Consider the following 21,502-nt stretch of genomic DNA (forward strand, 5'->3'; position numbering starts at 1 on the left):
CTTGTCAATATCATTATTACTAAGTTAATTCAATATTTTATGCAACACTTGTACTTGATTTATTCTCATAGAATAAGATGAAACATTCATAAACACATTCTCATGATTGAAGCATAATGTAACAGTAGAAAACACCTCAAACTATAAGTGCTTCTAATACTAAAAGTAGAACAAGCTGAAATTCACAAATACATATGAGGTATCTTATCTTCAAAGATTCACTCACAACAGAGGTTCTACAGAGAAGTCTAGTTTTGTACTTATTGAGAATTAAGATAATATTTAATTTGGATCACTACACAGATTGTGATAAGCTTTCTTCTAAGCTAGAATAAGTCACCAACGCCCTGGGTGGAAGTTTTAGAAATGTAGGTTAAATAATGTTGGTGGCGTTGTAATCTTGTTACAGACTTCAAACACTTTCTTTGTGTTGCCACAATGGGGCGCTTAATGTCTGTAAGAACTGCTGTTGTATTTCAGTAAGGCCTTATGTATGAGAGTCACTGCAATATCATTTGTTTTACAATGCAGAAGTCCCACAGAGTCATGGAAGAGAACATTAACTTTCTCTACTACGCTTTTGTAGTGAGATGCAGATCTCTGGTCTGTGACAAAGTAGCGATCAAAAGTATGGTGCATCACCACTAGAATGGCATCTGTGTTACCTGTTGAGACAATGATGCAAGCTTTATAAAAGTACTTCCACCCAAAAAATCATTGGACAAAAGGTTGTTCTACAACATGGACCAAATGAAATCCCATGATAGAAGTAGTATTGACAATTGTATTCGGTCTAGAAATATTTTGCTTTCATGGTGTAATCCCAAAAGGCTTTCCTACCTGGAACTTGGCTCATGGCAGCCTCAATGTCATTTCCCACACGAGATGTAACAGGACAGAAGACCATTATGACTTGGCAGTCCTCTACACTGGTCTCCTTTCGTTTAAGTCCCAGATCCTCCACTTGTTTCATGAGTGCAAGGTGAGCGTTCAGGGTTTTTCCACACACTTGAGAATAGACTTTAACTTCTTGAAACAAAACATAATTAAATGACAACACTACATACAGTATATCCCCAAGATGTTGCAAACAACAAACTAAAGCAAAGTGGTGGATTTCCATTGCAGACATTTCACACTAGAAAGTTCATCACACATCAGCTATCAGAGTGGAGAGGTAAGGAGGGATTTATGCCAATTAGATTGACTGACAGGAAATGCATGAAAAAATTGTTTTCGATTAGTACAAAGCATATCTCAAGAATCTCACCCGGCAAATGTTTTGTTACCAATCTGCTGAAAAGATTCCAACTTCCAGGTTCTTTTCCTTCCTTTTCTTTTGGGGCCTGGATGTTACCAGGTACTGATGAGGACCTATCTGAAAGTAGCAATTTAAATCAAATTCTCAACACATTGTTTCCAATTCCTTAAAGGGGCTATCTGTGATTGATACATCAATTTTTGACTTATAAATGAATTATATTTTAAAGGATTTAATGACATTGAACAGTGTTTAGGCTTTGATAATGGCCTTTGTAGGATGTTACAGATGGCTCAATATCAGATGTTCCTGAAGTGTACGGAGAGCATGATTTTGAGGTCTCTAGTTTGCCTCGCGACCTGAACTGCACACTACCACTGGTACTTGGAGGAGCATATGTTATTCCAGCTGCTCCTGAAGTATGAGGTGGGGGTTCCTTGAAGTTTTGCCACTTACCACTGGTGGACAGATCTGTTCTTGGTCGTTTGGGGTGGACCTCTACAGCGCCTAAGGCTGAGGACAACAAAGTACTATGAATTCAAGTCCAGTGTTTTTGCAGCACATTGTTGTGAGTCTGTGCAAGTCATTGTGGTTGGCTTTGCCAGCTGTAAAAGGGTTTAACATTATAGAATTCTTATGTTTTGAGAAAAACATGCCATGTTTAAGGTTGAGTTACCTGGTCGTTCTGAAGCGCCTTCAACAGATTGCTTATGTACTGGAAATAATGTACATTTCGGCTGTTAACAGAGTAATTTTAGGCTAAGAAAAGACTGTGTTCGAGCTCCATTAAAGTCCCAATAGTGAATGTCTTGAATGTTTAATTTCTCCACATTTTGTATACCATTATCTATGTCTTTTGATTCATGAGGGATGAGACCCACTGTTCTGCAACCAACACAGACAGCAGTTATGTCATTTACCTGCAACATTGGATAGCTGGTTTCCTGCTGTAGCAGAGTCAGCTGATGGGGACACAGCATTGCCCTCAGCCTCCATGGGCTCTTCTTTATTGTAGCTCTCAAGCAGTTCAATGTGTTCCTGAATTAAGTGCACGGCTTTGGCCAGCTGCTTCTTCAAATCTTTAAGAATAGTGACGTAGCCATGTAACACTCGCCCAGGAACAAGTGCATCTGTAAGGAGAAAGTGACCAGTCCATACAATTACAACCAAAGAGACACCACAAATGTATTGGGTGACAGCTATGCAGAAAGTCCTTGAAAAGGGACTTACTCTTCATGACAACAGCTGGAAGGAATTCCCTAAACTCGTTAAGAATGAAATCGATAAGTTTAGCTGTGTCCTAAGAAACAAAAATAACAGAAAACATGGGGGGATTAGTACATACAATGGAAATGTACAATGAATCAAAAACCTTCATTCTATTAACTATACTGAATGATCCCACAAAGTGGTACAGTAACCATAGAAGCTTTTGGGATTATACCAACCTGTTTAGATTGGGTTAGAAGTTCACTGATCTTCTTCCTAAGTTTGAAATGCTCAAGGCCTGGCAGAAGTTCCTTCAGATCATCTCTTGTTAACTCTTGAATATCAATGTCCTCTTTAATTCCAGCTCCTGAAAACAGATATGATGTTATTAGGAGGACAGTTAACAACAACTGCATAAAGCTCAGGGAGATAACTTACTTGCAAGGGCAGATGCTGCAACTGGTGAGAGGCCCCTGATTTGCTCTTCCAAACTCATTGTCCTTGCCTAAGAGGAAGAGATTGATAGGCTATTTATTACTGTTCACAGGCTTATACAGCTGCTAACTGTATCATTTAATTGTAGTTACCTGAAACATATTTGTATTGTCACACTGATGCTGCTGTAAGGAAAAAGGATTTGATCCCCTCTGCTCTGACCACCTCCCTCTGCTCTGACCTGTCATTCGTATTTTGACCAAGTGGCAAAGTCTGAAATGAGACGACATACCTCTAGGTTTTCCTGCTCAGGGGCATCACTGGCTTCTTCTTCTCCGATTAGTTCCCAGACCTCATCATTCTGCACCAGAGTTAAAATACACAGTACACATACAGGTCAGTGTGCATGAGGAGGATTACAACTACGTGTTATTTCCCAAGCTCACTTTTTCCCATTTGTATTAATTGGGGACACAATGTTCCTCTTTATCTAAATTATCATTTTGAATAAAGGTGAACTACCTTTGGCTGTATTTTTGTCCTGTCCAGAATCTTTAGAATTGCTTCTTCATTGCGAGGACACTCCAGTAGTCCCTGGTTCTCATGGAAGAGACAGTCCACTGTGAGTATTACATCACCTCTGGTCACTAGTCTGCTACTGTCAGGTACAGTGTAGTCTGGTTTGAAGGTGTGATGCAGCACTACCAGGATGACAGGTTTACCAGCTGTCAAGAGAGAGGGGATAACAGTAACAATAATCACGTAAACATACCTGATTAATGAATCATTAACGTTTTGACAATGTTCTTCATGGATATTGATTACCTGGAATCTTCTGCAGTGCTGCTTCAACATCAGTCCCAGCACGAGAGACAATGGGACAGAAAGCCAGGATGACATCACTCTCCTCTAGTGAAGTCACTTCAGTTAAGTGTCTTTTAGCAGCGAGACGGTTGATTAATTCCTCATGAGACCCCAGAGTATTCCCAGTCACAACAGTGAAGAATTTGTCCATCGTCAACCCTATAGAGATACAGGAAATGTCTGAGGTAAACTAGAGAGGATTGTCAGATCTTTAAGCCCTGCTCACTCTGATCAACACACAAGTATTCACTTCAGTGGATGAACCCTCAGCCTATTCCATGATAACCACTTTTAACATGGTTTCATGGATATTGATTACCTTGAAGGGAACACCCTGCTTGACAGTAGATAACCATTTCAAAAGGCCCTATGACACCTATTTATTGTACAACATATTATATTAATGTTACATTTATAACAGTACTTACTTGTTGGATAGTCCTGCTGCAACAGAAAGAAAAGTTTAGTTTCCTTTTAAAAAATAATAGAAAATACCCTGTGTTAATTGTTGGTGGGAAAATGTTCATTTCAAAAGTCCAACATAATTACCATAAGCAGACTGTTATGTGTCATTCAATGTGATTTCTAATGTCGATATGTTATGAGGTAACTCTATTAGTTATCAAATATCAACAGAATGCCTAGAGGAAAATGGACATAGCTGTAGCCTTCATGCCAACCTGTTTAGGTTGCTTTGTAATCACAGAGTTCTTGAGACCTAGAGGACGTTCGTCAGCATCGTTAACAGCATCTGAAAAACAATAGAAAAAAACAGCAGTGAGTGAGCACTGAAGGACAATGCATAGTGTAAATAAAGTGTCAAAATGAATCCCCATGTGCTGACTGTACCTTCAAGTGGATTTGAAACAGCAGGGGGTCTCTGTCTGGTCTTCTCTGGAGCAGCAGGATTACTTGTCTAGAAGGAGAGGTTGTTACTCATTCATCCAAAACAATGAATCATTTATTATAATTTATTCAAATACTAGTTTTAAATTATTAATATTATTAAAGACAATAGCACATTTAAAAATAAAATGTTTTTGGTGTCAAATCTCTGCTTTTGAATGTGTATTGTATTTAATAATAAGTTGTTTGCTGTCAAGAAGCAGAAACTACCTTTGGCTGTATTTCTGGCCTGTCCAGAATCTTTCTAATTGCGTCTTCATTGCGAGGACACTCCAGTAGTCCCTGGTTCTCATGGAAGAGACAGTCCACTGTGAGTATTACATCACCTCTGGTCGCTAGTCTGCTACTGTCAGGTACAGTGTAGTCTGGATCGAAGGTGTGATGCAGCACTACCAGGATGACAGGTTTACCAGCTGTCAAGAGAAAGGGGATAACAGTAACAATAATCACGTAAACATACCTGATTAATGAATCATTAACGTTTTGACAATGTTCTTCATGGATATTGATTACCTGAAATCTGCTGCAGTGCTGCTTCAACATCAGTCCCAGCACGAGAGACAATGGGACAGAAAGCCAGGATGACATCACTCTCCTCTAGTGACGTCACTTCAGTTAAGTGTCTTTTGGAAGCGAGACGATGAATTAATTTCTCATGAGACCCCAGAGTATTCCCAGTCACAACCGTGAAGAATGTGTCCATCGTCGACCCTATAGAGATACAGGAAATGTCTGAGTGAGGTCAACTAGAGAGGATTGTCAGATCTTTAAGCCCTGCTCACTCTGATCAACACACAAGTATTCACTTCAGTGGATGAACCCTCAGCTTATTCCATGATAACCACTTTTAACATGGTTTCATGGATATTGATTACCTTGAAGGGAACACCCTGCTTGACAGTAGATAACCTTTTCAAAAGGCCCTATGACACCTATTTATTGTACAACATATTATATTAATGTTACATTTATAACAGTACTTACTTGTTGGATAGTCCTGCTGCAACAGAAAGAAAAGTTTAGTTTCCTTTTAAAAAATAATAGAAAATACCCTGTGTTAATTGTTGGAGGGGGGGAATATTCATTTCAAAGGTCCAACATAATTGCCATAAGCAGACTGTTATGTGTCATTCAATGTGATTTCTAATGTCGATATGTTATGAGGTAACTATTAGTTATCAAATATCAACAGAATGCCTAGAGGAAAATGGACATAGCTGTAGCCTTCATGCCAACCTGTTTAGGTTGCTTTGTAATCACAGAGTTCTTGAGACCTGGAGGACGTTCGTCAGCATCGTTAACAGCTTCTAAAAAACAATAGAAAAAAACAGCAGTGAGTGAGCACTGAAGGACAATGACAAGGAAACGCAGCATTTTGCAGGGATTGGAAGACAATGCATACTGTAAATAAAGTGTCAAAATGAATCCCCATGTGCTGACTGTACCTTCAGGTGGATTTGAAACAGCAGGGGGGCTCTGTCTGTATTCCTAACATTCTACGTTAATTCTCCTAACCTGCTACAAAAAGTAAAATCTGACATTTATTTAAAAAATATGAATCTTAAATATTCCCAGCTCATGAGGCCCACTGATGATGTGAAGCCTGAGGCAAATGCCACTTCTGCCTAACATGCTGATCACACCGCTCACATCGCGTTCGTTGCAAAATAAATGTACACAGACAAGTTATTCAGTCCTTGCACCCACACTGCACGCGAGCGTCTGCGTGGCCAGGCGCTAAGATAGAAGAAGTAGGTTATTTTTTGGGAGGCTCAACCCCCTGCAAGTCCGGCCTCTCCCATCTCCTCATTGGTTTTTAAGAGCATATACCCACGAGCACCTCAGGTTTGGTCAGCATGTAATGGTAAGTCCACCACCACATTAATTATCCTAACCTGCTACTTTAGTCATTATAATCTGCTATGTAAACACCACATTGGCCACCCATTTAAAAAAAATATTTTTTTTATATTTTAATTTCACCTCCTTTTCTCCCCAATTTCGTGGTATCCAATTGTTTTTTTTAGTAGCTACTATCTTGTCTCATCGCTACAACTCCTGTACGGGCTCAGGAGAGACGAAGGTTGAAAGTCATGCGTCCTCCGATACACAACCCAACCAAGCCGCACTGCTTCTTAACACTGCGCCATCCAAACCGGAAGCCAGCCGGACCAATGTGTCGGGGGAAACACCGTGCACCTGGCAACCTTGGTTTGCGCGCAATGCGCCCGGCCCGCCACAGGAGTCACTGGTGTGCGATGAGACAAGGATTTCCCTACCGGCCAAACCCTCCCTAACACGGACGACGCTAAGCCAATTGTGCGTCGCCCCACGGACCTCCCGGTCGCGGCCGGTTACGACAGAGCCTGGGCGCGAACCCAAGGTCTCTGATGGCACAGCTGGCGCTGCAGTACAGTGTCACCCGGGAGCCCCCCCCCCATTTTTAAATAGGATATAAATAATAAAAATATTAATATTAATAATGTATATTTTTTGTCCTATTCTTTACCTTGTTGCTCATTTTCAATTTTAATTGACGCTGCAGAACCTCACAAAGATCATCTGATCTTCAATGTAATACAAAAGCAGATGCGTGAGAACACAAGCAAGACGCTCAAATGACAGTTTGTCCGATAGTGTGCACTACCGCAGAACATCAAGGTGCATACTGAACTTCTAAATGCTGTCAATGTCAATGAGCCCACCAAGATAGACAAAGCAATAACAATTTGAACATTGCATTCATGAAAAGAGATTCAATGAAATAACGAACCTGCTTCTGTACCGTGTCTATCGAAGAATCTACTTTCACTCTTGAAATATTCTCTGAACTCAGTGAATTCTTATAATAAGAAAGTGAAACTAAAAGGGTGAGTATATCACGTGGATTTACATTATACTAACCCAGCAGACTTCCATAAAATAGGATAAGTCCAAACTGCTTCTGATAAAACAGATTGTTTTATGTTGCTCTATATATATTGTATATTGCTGTATACACAGCAACTCCCATGGTGACAAAAACATCTGCTTAATTTAGTCATTGACCTTACAATGCTATTGCCTTACATTAAGAGCAATCCTGTTGTGAGGGTTGAGCCCTGCAAGAATATAACTGATATGTCAACATTTCTAATTTTTTACCTAATTTATGTAATGATTCACAGGTGTCTGATGCCCTCCATGTGCATGTGTAAACAGGTTGCTTTCGTAGCTTATACTAGCTATTTGATTGTCAATGCAAATATTTTAGAGTTTTTGTTTTTTCATTTCAGTTGATATAATTCAGTTGATGCGGTGCTCGATGAAACATGTCATTGTCAGGTTAGTGTTTAATATGTGTACAAGTGCAGTCCAAATTGTATATGTATACAATGGAGGCTCCTCAGAGAAGGAAGGGGAGGACTATACTCCCTAGTGTATTTCATTTTTTTTAAATGGTCAGACATTTAAGTTATCCTTTTTAGAAAATGAAACTAAATATATTCACGTCTCAAAATAATTGAATAAAACACATTGTTTTGCAATGAAGGTCTACAGTAGCCTCGACAGCACTCTGCAGGGTAGCACCATGGTGTAGCCGGAGGACAGATGACTTCCGTCCTCCTGTTGGCACATTGACTTCAATACAAAACCTAGGAGGCTCTTGGTTCTCATCCTCTTCAATAGACTTCCACAGTGATTATGACAACTTCCGGAGGACGTGCACCAACCTATCAGAGCTCTTGCAGCATGAACTGACATGTTGTCCACTCAATCAAAGGAGCAGAGAATTAATCTAGTATTGAAAGCATACGCTACAGCTAGCTAGCACTGTAGTGCATAACATGTGGTGAGTAGTTGACTCAAAGAGCGAGATAGACAATATTTGAACAGTTTTGAACAAATTGATTTCTTCAAAAACTAAGAAGGAGCGAGAGAGAGAGTTGTCTTTCTTCACTTTCAGTTTCACTTAGCTAGCAAATTAGTCTTTGTGATTGGATACAATCACAAAGACAGGTCAATTTGATCAGGGTGTGACATGTAGACTGTGTGTTGCGCTTAGAATATGGTTTGGGTTGAATTATATATTTTTTGCCTGGTCACATACTGCTGATGTGTTGTGCATTGAATTCCACAAATTAAGAGAAAAGGTGAGGGAACTGTTTTACACGTGATTAGGGGTCTATTCATTCCGCCGACTCTGTTGAAAAACACTTCTTAAACGGAAGCAAATGGAAGGAAACAGGGATAAACATACTGTCACGCCATGACCTTAGATATCCTTTTTATGTCTCTATTTTGGTTTGGTCAGGGCGTGAGTTGGGGTGGGAATTCTATGTTTTGTGTTTCTATGATTTTCTATTTCTATGTTTTGGCCGGGTATGGTTCTCAATCAGGGACAGCTGTCTATCATTGTCTCTGATTGGGAACCATACTTTGGTACCCTTTTTCCCACCTGTGTTTGTGGGAAGTTGTCTTTTGTTTGTTGGCACTATTGCCTTTAGCTTCCCGGTTTGTTTGTATGGTTTATTGTTTTTTGTTGGCATCATTCGTAAATAAAGTAAAATGTATGCTCACCACACTGCACCTTGGTCCTCATCCTTCAACAACTGTGACACATACCTGAATTTGTCTAATAGAAACTCTAGTTTACAACTGCTAGATGCATGCAAGAGTGTGCAAGGTGGTGTTGAATGTGTCGCTGTCTATGTGTCACTGTCTGTCACCTCAACATTTTCTCTTGATCTGTGTGCAGCTACATTGTACACTTCCATTCAGGCTAGGTTGTAACAACCTCATGATGGGTATAGGGAAAAGTTGAGTACCACGTATAAGCCTAAACTGTGAGTATTACATCCTGTCTGGTCACTAGTCTTCTACTGTCAGGTACAGTGTAGTCTGGATCGAAGGTGTGATGCAGCACTACCAGAATGGCTGGTTTACCAGCTTTCGAGAGAGACAGGGAAAGACAAGAACAATAAATCATTCGGGAAAACAGATTACAATCTACTTTGGTACAGAATTTTTGGGGTAAGGAGTGCAGTACATGTGGTTTGTAAGGAATGTAGATTGCAGTAGGTTGCAGTACATGTGGTTTGTAAGGAGTGTAACGTCTGATCAGTCCCTACTATTGGGTTCAGATCCTTCAATTGCTCTTTAAGTATCAGCTCCTTAAATCTAGGGCAAGCATTCATATTGATATCCTGGAATCTGCTGCAGTGCTACTTCAATATCAGTCCCAGTACGACAGACAATGGAACAGAAAGCTAGGATGACATCATTCTCTTCCTTCGTCACTTCAGTTAAACCTCTTCCTGTAGTGAGAGACCCTGTAAAGTCCTCATGAGATGTCCCAGTATTCCCTGTTGTTACAGTGATGAATTTCAGAGTAGTACTTATACTGTATCATGTATTACATCTGATCACATTGTATACAAAACTATGATGTTAATGTCATCTGGTCTCTTTCCCAGAAACACAAGTGTTCTCTCACGTTGGACCTCTGTGCAACATCCTCTCCAGAATCGCTTCTTTGTGTTGTGAGAGTCGAGCACGGTATATATCAACCTCAAATACATGCCTCTGTTTTATGTAATAGGAACATTTGTTATTTACTTAATATACTGTATAACATAAACCATTTGGAAATATGGAGCAATCTAAAATGTTCACTTTCGTGCAACTGCAATAATAAGCAGTAGCCCACAGTAGAATAACTTAAATGTAAGCCTACATATTTCATTATATTTACCCTGTCGCTTATTTTTCTTTTTGCTTAGATGGGGGTTGTTTTCAGTGATGTTGCAGAGCAGGATGTCGAGTAGGCAATTATTTATCACCCTGCCCTGATCTATGGATCACCCCTGGACGGTCAATAAAATACAAATACACATCAGTGCAATACCCTCCTTCATATCTCAACCGTTTGTAGCAGGACGTTTGAATCCAAGCAGAGATACCAACCAGTCAATTGCAACATTTGGAAAAAGAAAAACATTAGGGAGGTTAAATGACAGTAGTCCATAAATGTTGCAGTAAAACTACAGTAGTCCATAAATGTTGCAGTATAAATATAAGTTTTAAATAAAGTGAACGGGGTATGGTAGTAGGTGCCAGGTGCGCCGGTTTGTGTCAAGAACTGCAACGCTTCTGGGTTTTTCACACTCAACAGTTTCCTGTGTGTATCGAGAATGGTGCACCAGCCAACTCGACACAACTGTGGGAAGCAATGGAGTCAACATGGGCCAGCATCCCTGTGGAACATTTTCGACACCTTGTAGAGGCCATATGCCGACGAATTGAGGCTGTTCTGAGGGCGAAAGGTGTGGGGGGAGGGGGTGCAACTCAATATTATGAAGATGCTCCTAATGTTTCACATACTCAGTGTATATGTCATTAGGCAATCTACTGGCATTTAAACAAGATGTAAAAGACTGATGACTGGACATACTTAACAAGGAGTGGACAATCTTAGGGGGGGCGTAGTGCAGTTAATGTGTGTGTTCGTAATGCAGTGTGAGTTGGCTACGTGTCTGTAACCAACTCCATTGCTGTCATTGTCAAGCCAAACCGTTGGCATCACCATGTACTCACAACAGCCCAACTCCAATCCTCCAGTACCCCCAACAGCACAACTCCAGTCCTCCAGTACTCACAACAGCCCAACTCCAATCCTCCAGTACCCCCAACAGCACAACTCCAGTCCTCCAGTACTCACAACAGCCCAACTCCAATCCTCCAGTACCCCCAACAGCACAACTCCGGTCCTCCAGTACTCACAACAGCCCAACACCAGTCCTCCAGTACCCCCAACAGCACACATTCTTGTTGCCTCGGACAAGCACACCTGACTCAACTGATCAACTGATCATCAAGCCCTCAATGAGTTGAATCAAGTGAGTTTGTCTGGTGCTTCACCAAAAATGTGTGCTGTCGGGGATACTTGAGAACTGGAGTTGGGAAACACTATCATCCAGAAGGCGAGGTCAGTACAGGTGCATGAAAGCTGGGACCGAAAGACTGAAAAATAGCTTTTATCTCAGGGCCATCCGACTGTTAAATAGCCATCACTAACCGGCATTGGCTAGTGATGGAGCAGGTAACGCAGCTCTGCCCCATATACATAGACTTGGAATCACTGACCACTTTAATAATGGAACACTATTCACTTTAATAATGTTCGGATAATGTTAACATACTGTTTTACTCATCTCATGTAAACACTGTATTCTATTCTACTGTATTTTAGTCAATGCCACTCCAACATTGCTCAATCTAATATTCATATATGTCTTATATTTTCCTTTACTTTTAGATGTTTCTGTATTGTTAGATACTACTGCTCTGTTGAAACTAGGAACACAAGCATTTCGTTACACCCACAATAGCATCTGCTAAATGTGTGCATGTGATCAATAACATGTTTATTTTGTTTGATACAACAGAGTTAGTGAGAGCCACACATTGGACACAACCACAAAAAAAGCAAGCTTGTAGGACTAGGCCTGTACCTTGATTACTGAAGGAGCAGGGAAGGATGGAAAGGGGCCAGCACTGCCACACTCAACTTAGTAGAACAAATGAATCAGCCTGGTTTCATAGACTAGGCGTAACATAGTAAACATTGTTGAGGAAATCTCGTTTCAAGGACCAGGCAGAGCTCATTATCCAGTTAATAAGAGTTTGTTCAAGCAATTGCAAGGGAGATCACACTCTGGATAAATCGGAGAGGAAACTCAAAGTTCGAGTTGTACACAGTCATTATATACTTCTTACACAAAGAGCTGCTTGATTCTCCTAAATGGGTGGCAAGCTTACATGAGAGATAATGGATACTTGGCTCCACTTCCTTAAAGCATTGTACACCAGTTCTCACAGACTATATGTCTAAGAGAGGGGATTGATGAGTTCCTAAAAAGTTATTTAGCTGGAAGAAGATTTCAACCTTGAGCTAGGCCTCTGGTGCCCGAAGAGATAAGGAGCCTGCACCAAATAACTCCTTTGTGCGCCCTGAGAAAAGGAACACAAGACAGCCATGGAAAATTACCAGTTGAATAGCACTAGACAACTCAACAGTGGCTATTTTAGCATGTAAATATTTGTGCGGCAAACTCAAAACATATGTTTTAGATGCATGCCAGCAAAGCCACTACACTGCACAACACTGAAAAACGGTGCCCACAAACTGTTCAAGCCTACATAAAGCTGCCCCAACAGCAGTGTCCCAACAGCAGTCCCACCAACACCTTACCACTGTTACACCTGATTGGTGGAGTGCTGCAGATATGGTTGTCATTCTGGAAGTTTCTTCCATCACTAAAGAGGAACTTTAGAGCTCTCAGAGTGAACGTCAGGTTCTTGGTCACCTCCCTGACCAAGGCCCTTCTCCCCCGATTGCTCAGTTTGGCCCTTCGGCCAGCTCTCGGAAAGAGCCTTGGTGGTTCCAAACTTCTTAATTTAATTTAAGAATTATGGAGGCCGCAAGGCACTACAGAGGGTAGTGCGTACGGCCCAGTACGTCACTGGGGCCTAGATTCCTGCCATCTAGGACCTCTATACTAGGCATGTCAGAGGAAGGCCCTAAAAAATGTCAAAGACTACAGCCACCCTAGTCATAGACTGTTCTCTCTGTTACCGCACGGCAAGTGGCGCCGGAGCGCCAAGTCTAGATCCAAATGGCTTCTTAACAGCTTCTACCCCCAAGCCATAAGACTCTTGAACAGCTGATCAAATGGCTACCCAGACTATTTGCATTGTCCAACCACCCCCCGTCTTTTACGCTGCAGCTACTCTCTATTTATTCTCTATGCAGTGTCACTTTAACTCTACCTACATGTACAGTTGAAATCGGAAGTTTACTTACACCTTAGCCAAATACATTTAAACTCAGTTTTTCACAATTCCTGACATGTAATCCGAGTAAAAATTCCGTGTCTTAGGTCAGTTAGGATCACCACTTTATTTTAAGAATGTGAAAGGACAAAATAATAGTGTAGAAAATGATTTATTTCAGCTTTATTTCTTTCATCACATTCCCAGTGGGTCAGAAGTTTACATACACTCAATTCGTTTTTGGTAGCATTGCCTTTAAATTGTTTAACTTGGGTCAAATGTTTTGGGTAGCCTCCCACAAGCTTCCCATAATAAGTTGGGTGAACTTTGGCCCATTCCACCTGACAGAGCTGGTGTAACTGAGTCAGGTTTGTAGGCCTCCTTGCTCGAACACGCTTTTTCATTTCTGCCCACACATTTTCTATAGCATTGAGGTCAGGGCTTTGATGGCCACTCCAATACCTTGACTTTGTTGTCCATTTTGCCACAACTTTGAAGGAAGTATGCTTGGGGTCATTGTCCATTTGGAAGAACCATTTGCGACCAAGCTTTAACTTCCTGACCGATGTCTTGATGTTGCATCAATATATCCATATAATTTTCCTTCCTCATGATGCCATATATTTTGTAAAGTGCACCAGTCCCTCCTGCAGCAAAGCACCCCCACAACATGATGCTGCCACCCCTGTGCTATCACGGTTGGGATGGTGTTCTTCGGCTTGCAAACCTCCCCTTTTTCCTCCAAACATAACGATGGTCATTATGGCCAAACAGTTCTATTTGTGTTTCATCAGAACAGAGAACATTTCTCCAAAAAGGACGATCTTTGTCCCCATGTGCAGTTGCAAACCGTAGTCTGGCTTTTTTATGGCGGTTTTGGAGCAGTGGCTTCTTCCTTGCTGAGCTGCCTTTCAGGTTACTTCAAATATCGGACTTGTTTTATTTACTGTGGATATAGATACTTTTGTACCTGTTTCCTCCAGCATTTTCACAAGGTCCTTTGCTGTTGTTCTGGGATTGATACGCACTTTTCGCACCAAAGTACAAGCATCTCTTGGAGACAGAACGCGTCTCCTTTCTGAGCGGTATGACGGCTGCAGGGTCCCATGGTGTTTATACTTGCGTACTATTGTTTGTACAGATGAACGTGGTACCTTCAGGCGTTTGGAAATTGCTCCCAAGGATGAACCAGACTTGTGGTTCAGGTCTACAATTTTTTTCTGAGATCTTAGCTGATTTCTTGATGTCAAGCAAAGAGGCACTGAGTTTGAGGGAAGGCCTTGAAATACATCCACAGGTACACCTCCAATTGACTCAAATGATGTCAGTTAGCGTATCAGCAGCTTCTAAAGCCATGAAATCGTTTTCTGGATTTTTTTTTTTTTTTAAAGGCACAGTCAGCTTAGTGTATGTAAACTTCTCACCACTGGAATTGTGATACAATGAATTTTAAGTGAAATAAATAAATAAACATAGAAATAATAAATTGTTGTCACTGACAAAGTAGATGTCCTAACTGACTTGCCAAAACTATCGTTTGTTAACAAGAAATTTGTTGAGTGGTTGAAAAACAAGTTTTAATGACTCCAACCTAAGTGTATGTAAACTTCTGACTTCAACTGAATCTATTTTTTAACTTAACACCTTTTTCTTTTTTTAACTGCGTTGTTGGTTAAGGGCTTTGTAAGTAAGCATTTCACTGTAAGGTCTACCTGTTGTGTTCGGTGCATGTGACAAATAACATTTTATTTTATTTGATACAATTTTATTTTATTTTATAATTTGTGTCTGTGTTGGTGGGAAAGATGACAGAAAGAAATTCGCTGATCCTCTATCTTCCTTTATTCTTCTTCAAGGATATCACATTGGAAAATTGATATCTGATGTGAAATACAACTGGCACTCCTCTTACAGCTGTGTAATTACCTTAGATTCATGAATAAATTGGAACCGTTTTATTGCAAAAAGTGAAAGCATTTTACTTTAATCCTTCTATAACAAGTGTATATGCCCCAGGCTACACCAATAACACTGCAGATCCAGAGAATCTTCCTCTGGAGAAAGATAAGAAAATCATGTATTAGAAAGATGCCAAATAAATAGAGTTTTATATCTGCACTACTTATCTAGGCTTACATCTGTATATTAGTTTTACTTTCAGTACAAACATTTTTAGGAATCATTAACATACAGAACACATTTCTCAACGTTAGTTATATGAAAATGGGTCAATACAGTATAATATGTTATTTAGAAATGTGTAATTTACAAAGTATTGGCATACCAGTCTGGCCGACTGATCTTTGTTCTGTAAAAAACAAACAAACACAAAAAGGACATGTTTTCACATTACATCGTCAACTCCTATTTGTTTTCCTTCTTCATTTAGCTTGGTCTGCATAATGGAACCTATGGAAGAGTCCCAAAAGTCTGAACCCCCCCCACACAGATTTTCCATCCTCCACAATGAAGGTATTGATTGTTACTTTTATATTATTGAACCCTTATTTTAGAAGGTAAGTTGATACATTGATGCTTTACCTCAGGACCTTTGTCAAGACTCTTTAGAATCTTTTCAATTGCTGCTTCATTGCGAGGACACTCCAGTAGTCCCTGGTTCTCATGGAAGAGACAGTCCACTGTGAGTATTACATCACCTCTGGTCACTAGTCTGCTACTGTCAGGTACAGTGTAGTCTGGTTCGAAGGTGTGATGCATCACTACCAGGATGACAGGTTTACCAGCTGTCAAGAGAGAGGGGATAACAGTAACAATAATCACGTAAACATACCTGATTAATGAATCATTAACGTTTTGACAATGTTCTTCATGGATATTGATTACCTGGAATCTGCTGCAGTGCTGCTTCAACATCAGTCCCAGCACGAGAGACAATGGAACAGAAAGCCAGGATGACATCACTCTCCTCTAGTGAAGTCACTTCAGTTAAGTGTCTTTTAGCAGCGAGACGGTTGATTAATTCCTCATGAGACCCCAGAGTATTCCCAGTCACAACCGTGAAGAATGTGTCCATCGTCGACCCTATAGAGATACAGGAAATGTCTGAGGTAAACTAGAGAGGATTGTCAGATCTTTAAGCCCTGCTCACTCTGATCAACACACAAGTATTCACTTCAGTGGATGAACCCTCAGCTTATTCCATGATAACCACTTTTAACATGGTTTCATGGATATTGATTACCTTGAAGGGAACACCCTGCTTGACAGTAGATAACCTTTTCAAAAGGCCCTATGACACCTATTTATTGTGCAACATATTATATTCATGTTACATTTATAACAGTACTTACTTGTTGGAGCAAAGTATAAGGGAGCAGTACCCCAGTCTTGTATGCCTTTTATACATAACAAGATGGCTGGTGTGGTGATATTGATGGTTTGACAGCACTGCAGGTTAAGATCATTAACGTTGCAGGTTAGGAGAACTAACGTGGCTGGTTAGGATAATTAATGTAGCAGGTAGGAGAATGAGGTTAAGGTTAGGAAAAGGGTTTGGGTTAAGGCTACTTCAAGCTCCACTCTGTTGATCTATGTGCACGTGCATGTGGATGGAGTGGGATTCTTGGAGTAGTGGACACTTTTTTTGACATGGGGCAGCAGTGTAGCCTAGTGGTTAGAGTGTTGGACTAATAACCGAAAGGTTGCAAGTTCAAATCCCTGAGCTGACAATGTCAAAATCTGTTGTTCTCCCCCTGAACAAGGCAGTTAACCCACTGTTCCTAGGCTGTCATTGAAAATAAAAAAAACATGTTTATAACTGCCCTGCCTTGTGAAATAAATAAAAACATGATATGCTCACCAGTCCCATTCACATGGGCGCGATAGCAAAATTTAGTATTTTTCTTTTAATTTTATGAAAATAAGGAAGAGTCACCTTCCTTTGCTAGTAACTAGCTGGTAGCCTGGCTAAAAACATAGCAAGCTAGTTAGCCTTTTTAGCTTCCCACGTCTTAATCAGATTTAGCCAGTGTAACATAAAACATCACAGTTTGATATGCTGCAAGTGTATTCATTTCCATAGCAGCTAAAAATAGGACGTTATGTTTTGGTCACAAAGAAAAAAATCACATGGCTAGCTAGTTGGATACTGCAGGTTCTATCATTTTACAATAGCCTGTAATCACTAGTTATTACTTCTAAACAAAATACCTTTTTGGGTGGATTATTGGGTTTTCTTGTATTCTTCTCATTTTGTGAGGTTCTGTGTTATGCGCTATAGCCCGTTACCATATCGTATGTGATTGAATATTATTTGCTGTTGGCTTGTGTGGGTGTATGTGTTATGCAACATAGCAAACTTGAGACATTGTTAACAGTTTCACGGCCATGGGCCTTTCTCATGATGGAAAAATACAGAATAACATAAAAACAGGGACGGTGCAATGAGTTGCGGGGGACACATACAGAACGTAGTGGAAGAAACAAACGGTCTTTTGTTAGATAACAGGAGCCAGGTGTGTGATAACTGTATCGAGTGTATGAGCGCATAGATATTCTACACAACTGCAACGACTGAACGCTGAAGCGCCTAGGGGGCTGGGACCAGCTCGTGCGCCAACAATCAACGCCCAGTCTCTACTCTGACAGGCCGGCTCGGAAGCAGGAACTACTTCTGTCAGAGTATTAAAGAAGATACCGTTAGTGTGTTGGCTAGTTCTCTGTTCTACCCTGTGTGGTGTTACAGCGAACCCGTATATACGAAACTTGCATTTACCACTTATTGCTTAGCTAATAAAAAGTACATAGTATACAATCGGTGACTCAATGTATTCGCTCACATATCAGCTAAATATAGAATGTCATAATTTACTTTACTTTACTTTTAACTAAAGAAATGCAGGTTACCCTTTCATCCAAAATCATTCCTTCAATTCGCAAGTGGCTGAAACTATCACAGATGAAAGCATCCAAGTGAGTGAAACAGCGCCCCTCATTCTTACTATATTTAGCCCATGTATCTGATGCTGTCTGGTCAAAAAGAGTATGACATGCCATAATATTTTTTGACCAGACAGCATCAGATACAAGCGCTACACATACATGTCCTCTGTCTCGATGACAATGGCAGATTTATCAACAGCACCTGTCTTTTAACGAAAGAAATGCGTATTGTAACCACCTAGAGCAGCGATTGGCAACTTTGAGCAGCGATGGGCAAAAAATCATGAGGGGCTGCAGTTGAGCCGTCACCAAAACATAAACAATTATTTGATGAAATATTTAATTTGAACTTACTGCTATTATCCCATAGAAACTTATCAGTCAAAAATTAAGTTAAAATTAGGTATGTTTAGAAGTGTCTGTTCTATATCTGAGCGATATAAGAACGCTTTGAATTTCGTATATTTTTTCACAGTGGAATTACCCTGTGTCTGGGCTCGTCTCCATCGTGCCCTCTGCCTCGACGATGATGGCACTATTATCAGCGGCACCTTTCTTTTAACTAAAGAAATGCGTTAATTTATGTAATTTTTCAATCTTTCTTTTTTTGCTGCAGCTGACTTTGCAATCATATTGTGTGAAACAATGCACGGGCCTGCAGCACGGCTAGAAGGGATCCAGCTTTTGTCATTTTTTTTGTCATTTTAGCTAACCCTAACATTAACCCAATATTCCTAACATTCTACGTTAATTCTCCTAACCTGCTATGAAAAGTCAAATCTGACATTTATTTTAAACATATTTCTGGGTTTCCTCATTGCATTAAAAGGTAAGATTGTGAAGGTGTCACATGCATAGTCCTTCAGCTCACCTTGGGGTGCATCTGCATCTGCAGGTGGCAGACAGTTTACCTTGGAAAGATAAATACATAGGTCTACTTTAAGTGCTGGTTCGAAACATTATTCAAAGTAAACATGTATCTGGTTATTATTAATGAGTGAATTTTTTTGCCATATTCTTTTACCTTGTTGCTCATTTTCAAATTTAATTGACGCTGCAGAGCCTCACAAAGATCATCTGATCATCAATGTAATACAAAAGCAGATGCGTGAGCACACAAGCAAGACGCTCAAATGACAGTCTGTCCGATACAGTGTGCACTACCTCAGAACATCAAGGTGCATACTGAACTTCTGTCAATGTCAATGAGCCCATCAAGATAGACAAAGCAATAACAATTTGAACATTGCATTCATGAAAAGAGATTCAATGAAATAACGAACCTGCGTGTCTGTCGAAGCATTTACTTTCACTCTTGAAATATTCTCTGAACTCACTGAATTCTTATAATAAGAAAGTGAAACTAAAAGGGTGAGTATATCACGTGGATTTACATTATACTAACCCAGCAGACTTCTATAAAATAGGATAAGTCCAAACTGCTTCTGACAAAACAGATTGTTTTATGTTGCTGTATATATATTGTATATTGCTGTATACACAGCAACTCCCATGGTGACAAAAGAAATCTGCTTAATTTAGTCATTGACCTTACAATGCTATTGCCTTGTATATTAAGAGCAATTCTGTTGTAAGGGTTGAGCCCTGCAAGAATATAACTGATATGTCAACATTTCTCATTTTTTACCTAATTTATGTAATGATTCACAGGTGTCTGATGCCCTCCATGTGCATGTGTAAACAAGTTGCTTTCATAGCTTATACTAGCTATTTGATTGTCAATGCAAATATTTTAGCGCATTTATGCCCATCAATCACCCCCTCCCCCCGCCCTAATGTCTCAATGTCACAAAATATACATATCATATACATATAAAAGTCCTTCATTTCAGTTGATATAATATAGCTTCAGTCGATGTGGTGCTCGATGAAATATGTCATTGTCAGGATAGTGTTTAGTATGTGTTCAACTGCAGTCCAAAGTGTAGTGTAAACTATATGTATACAGTGGAGGCTCCTCGGAGAAGGAAGGGGAGGACTATCCTCCCTATTGAATTTCGTTTTTTTTAAATGGTCAGACATTTAAGTTATCCTTTTTAGAAAACGAAAGTAAATATATTCACGTCACCAAATAATTTATTTAAACACACTGTTATGCAATGAAGGTCGACAGCAGCCTTATAACAGCACTCTGCAGGGTAGCACCATGGTGTAGCCGGAGGACAGCTAGCTTCCGTCCTCCTCTTGGTACATTGACTTCAATACAAAACCTAGGAGGCTCTTGGTTCTCACCCCCTTCAATAGACTTCCACAGTAATTATGACAACTTCCCGAGGACGTGCTCCAACCTACCAGAGCTCTTGCAGCATGAACTGACATGTTGTCCACCCAATCAAAGGAGCAGAGAATGAATCTAGTACTGAAAGCATAAGCTAACATGTGGTGAGTAGTTGACTCAAAGAGAGAGAAAGACAATAGTTGAACAGTTTTGAACAAATTCATTTCTTCAAAAATGAAGGAGAAGATAGAGAGAGAGTGTATTTTTTCTTCACTTTCAGTTTCACTTAGCTAGCAAATTAGCCTACTCAAAACACCCGGCTCAAACAGAGGGATGCTATGTTAGCTCGCTGGCTATCCAACACAACACTGGAACTCTTCCAAGTCAAGGTAAGCTTTTGGTTTTATTCATTTATTTCCACCAGGGTCCGCTGGTGTAACTGCTATACTGCTTAATGACACTAACATTACTGCATGATTGTAAGGGGTTTATTAACGCGTTGGTTCTATTAGCTATGTTAACTAGGACGTTACTTTTGCTAATATGCTAACAACGATGTAGTATCACGTTTCACGTAAGACCCAGATGCAGACAACATCGAAATAACAACAGTTTATTGATCCAACAGGGGCAGGCAAAAGACAGGTCAAGGTCAGGCAGGGGTCAGTAATCCAGATAGGTGGGGCAAAGGTGCAGGCAGGCAGAGGTCAGTAATCCAGATATGTGGGGCAAAGGTACAGGACAGTAGGCAGGCTCAGGGTGAGGGTGAGGGCAGGCAGAAAAGGTCAAAACTGTAAAAACTAGAAAACAGGAACAATCGAGAGACAGGAACAGAGGGAAAACCACTGGTCGGCTTGACAAAACAAAACGAA

The 21,502-nt window shown here is 40.3% G+C and overlaps 1 protein-coding gene across 15 annotated transcripts; it reads right to left on the minus strand.

Moving 5' to 3' along the window:
* Window positions 1-35: 35 nt before the first annotated feature.
* Window positions 36-19,800, minus strand: LOC118386933 (uncharacterized). Of its 15 annotated transcripts, none has more exons than XM_052523712.1 (21): window positions 19,675-19,771; window positions 19,416-19,468; window positions 19,263-19,302; window positions 16,334-16,531; window positions 16,147-16,233; window positions 4,886-5,001; window positions 4,619-4,685; window positions 4,450-4,520; window positions 4,198-4,210; window positions 3,731-3,928; window positions 3,428-3,630; window positions 3,198-3,266; window positions 2,909-2,975; window positions 2,710-2,837; window positions 2,492-2,561; window positions 2,182-2,391; window positions 1,938-1,976; window positions 1,718-1,774; window positions 1,271-1,378; window positions 841-1,029; window positions 36-665 (listed from the first exon to the last, which is right to left on the minus strand). In XM_052523712.1, the coding sequence occupies exons 2-21, from the start codon at window positions 19,425-19,427 to the stop codon at window positions 448-450; spliced, it is 2,160 nt and encodes a 719-aa protein (XP_052379672.1). In that variant the 5' UTR covers window positions 19,428-19,468; window positions 19,675-19,771; the 3' UTR covers window positions 36-447. The 15 variants fall into 15 exon arrangements, with proteins under 15 accessions (XP_052379672.1, XP_052379670.1, XP_052379667.1 ...); XM_052523710.1 differs by having other exon boundaries at window positions 841-1,026; window positions 4,198-4,240; XM_052523707.1 differs by having other exon boundaries at window positions 4,198-4,240.
* Between the last annotated feature and the right edge of the window lie 1,702 nt (window positions 19,801-21,502).

Source organism: Oncorhynchus keta, chromosome 8 (genome assembly GCF_023373465.1).
Source record: "Oncorhynchus keta strain PuntledgeMale-10-30-2019 chromosome 8, Oket_V2, whole genome shotgun sequence".
NCBI lineage: Eukaryota > Metazoa > Chordata > Actinopteri > Salmoniformes > Salmonidae > Oncorhynchus > Oncorhynchus keta.

Bases quoted from the DNA above. Each gene is read 5' to 3' on its own strand.
- LOC118386933 (XM_052523708.1), bottom strand. The intron at 1,775-1,937 runs GTAACTCAACCT...TGTTGTCCTCAG, and splicing joins AGGCGCTTCAGAACGACCAG to CCTTAGGCGCTGTAGAGGTC. The intron at 1,030-1,270 runs GTGAGATTCTTG...TTTTGTTTCAAG, and splicing joins GGTAACAAAACATTTGCCGG to AAGTTAAAGTCTATTCTCAA.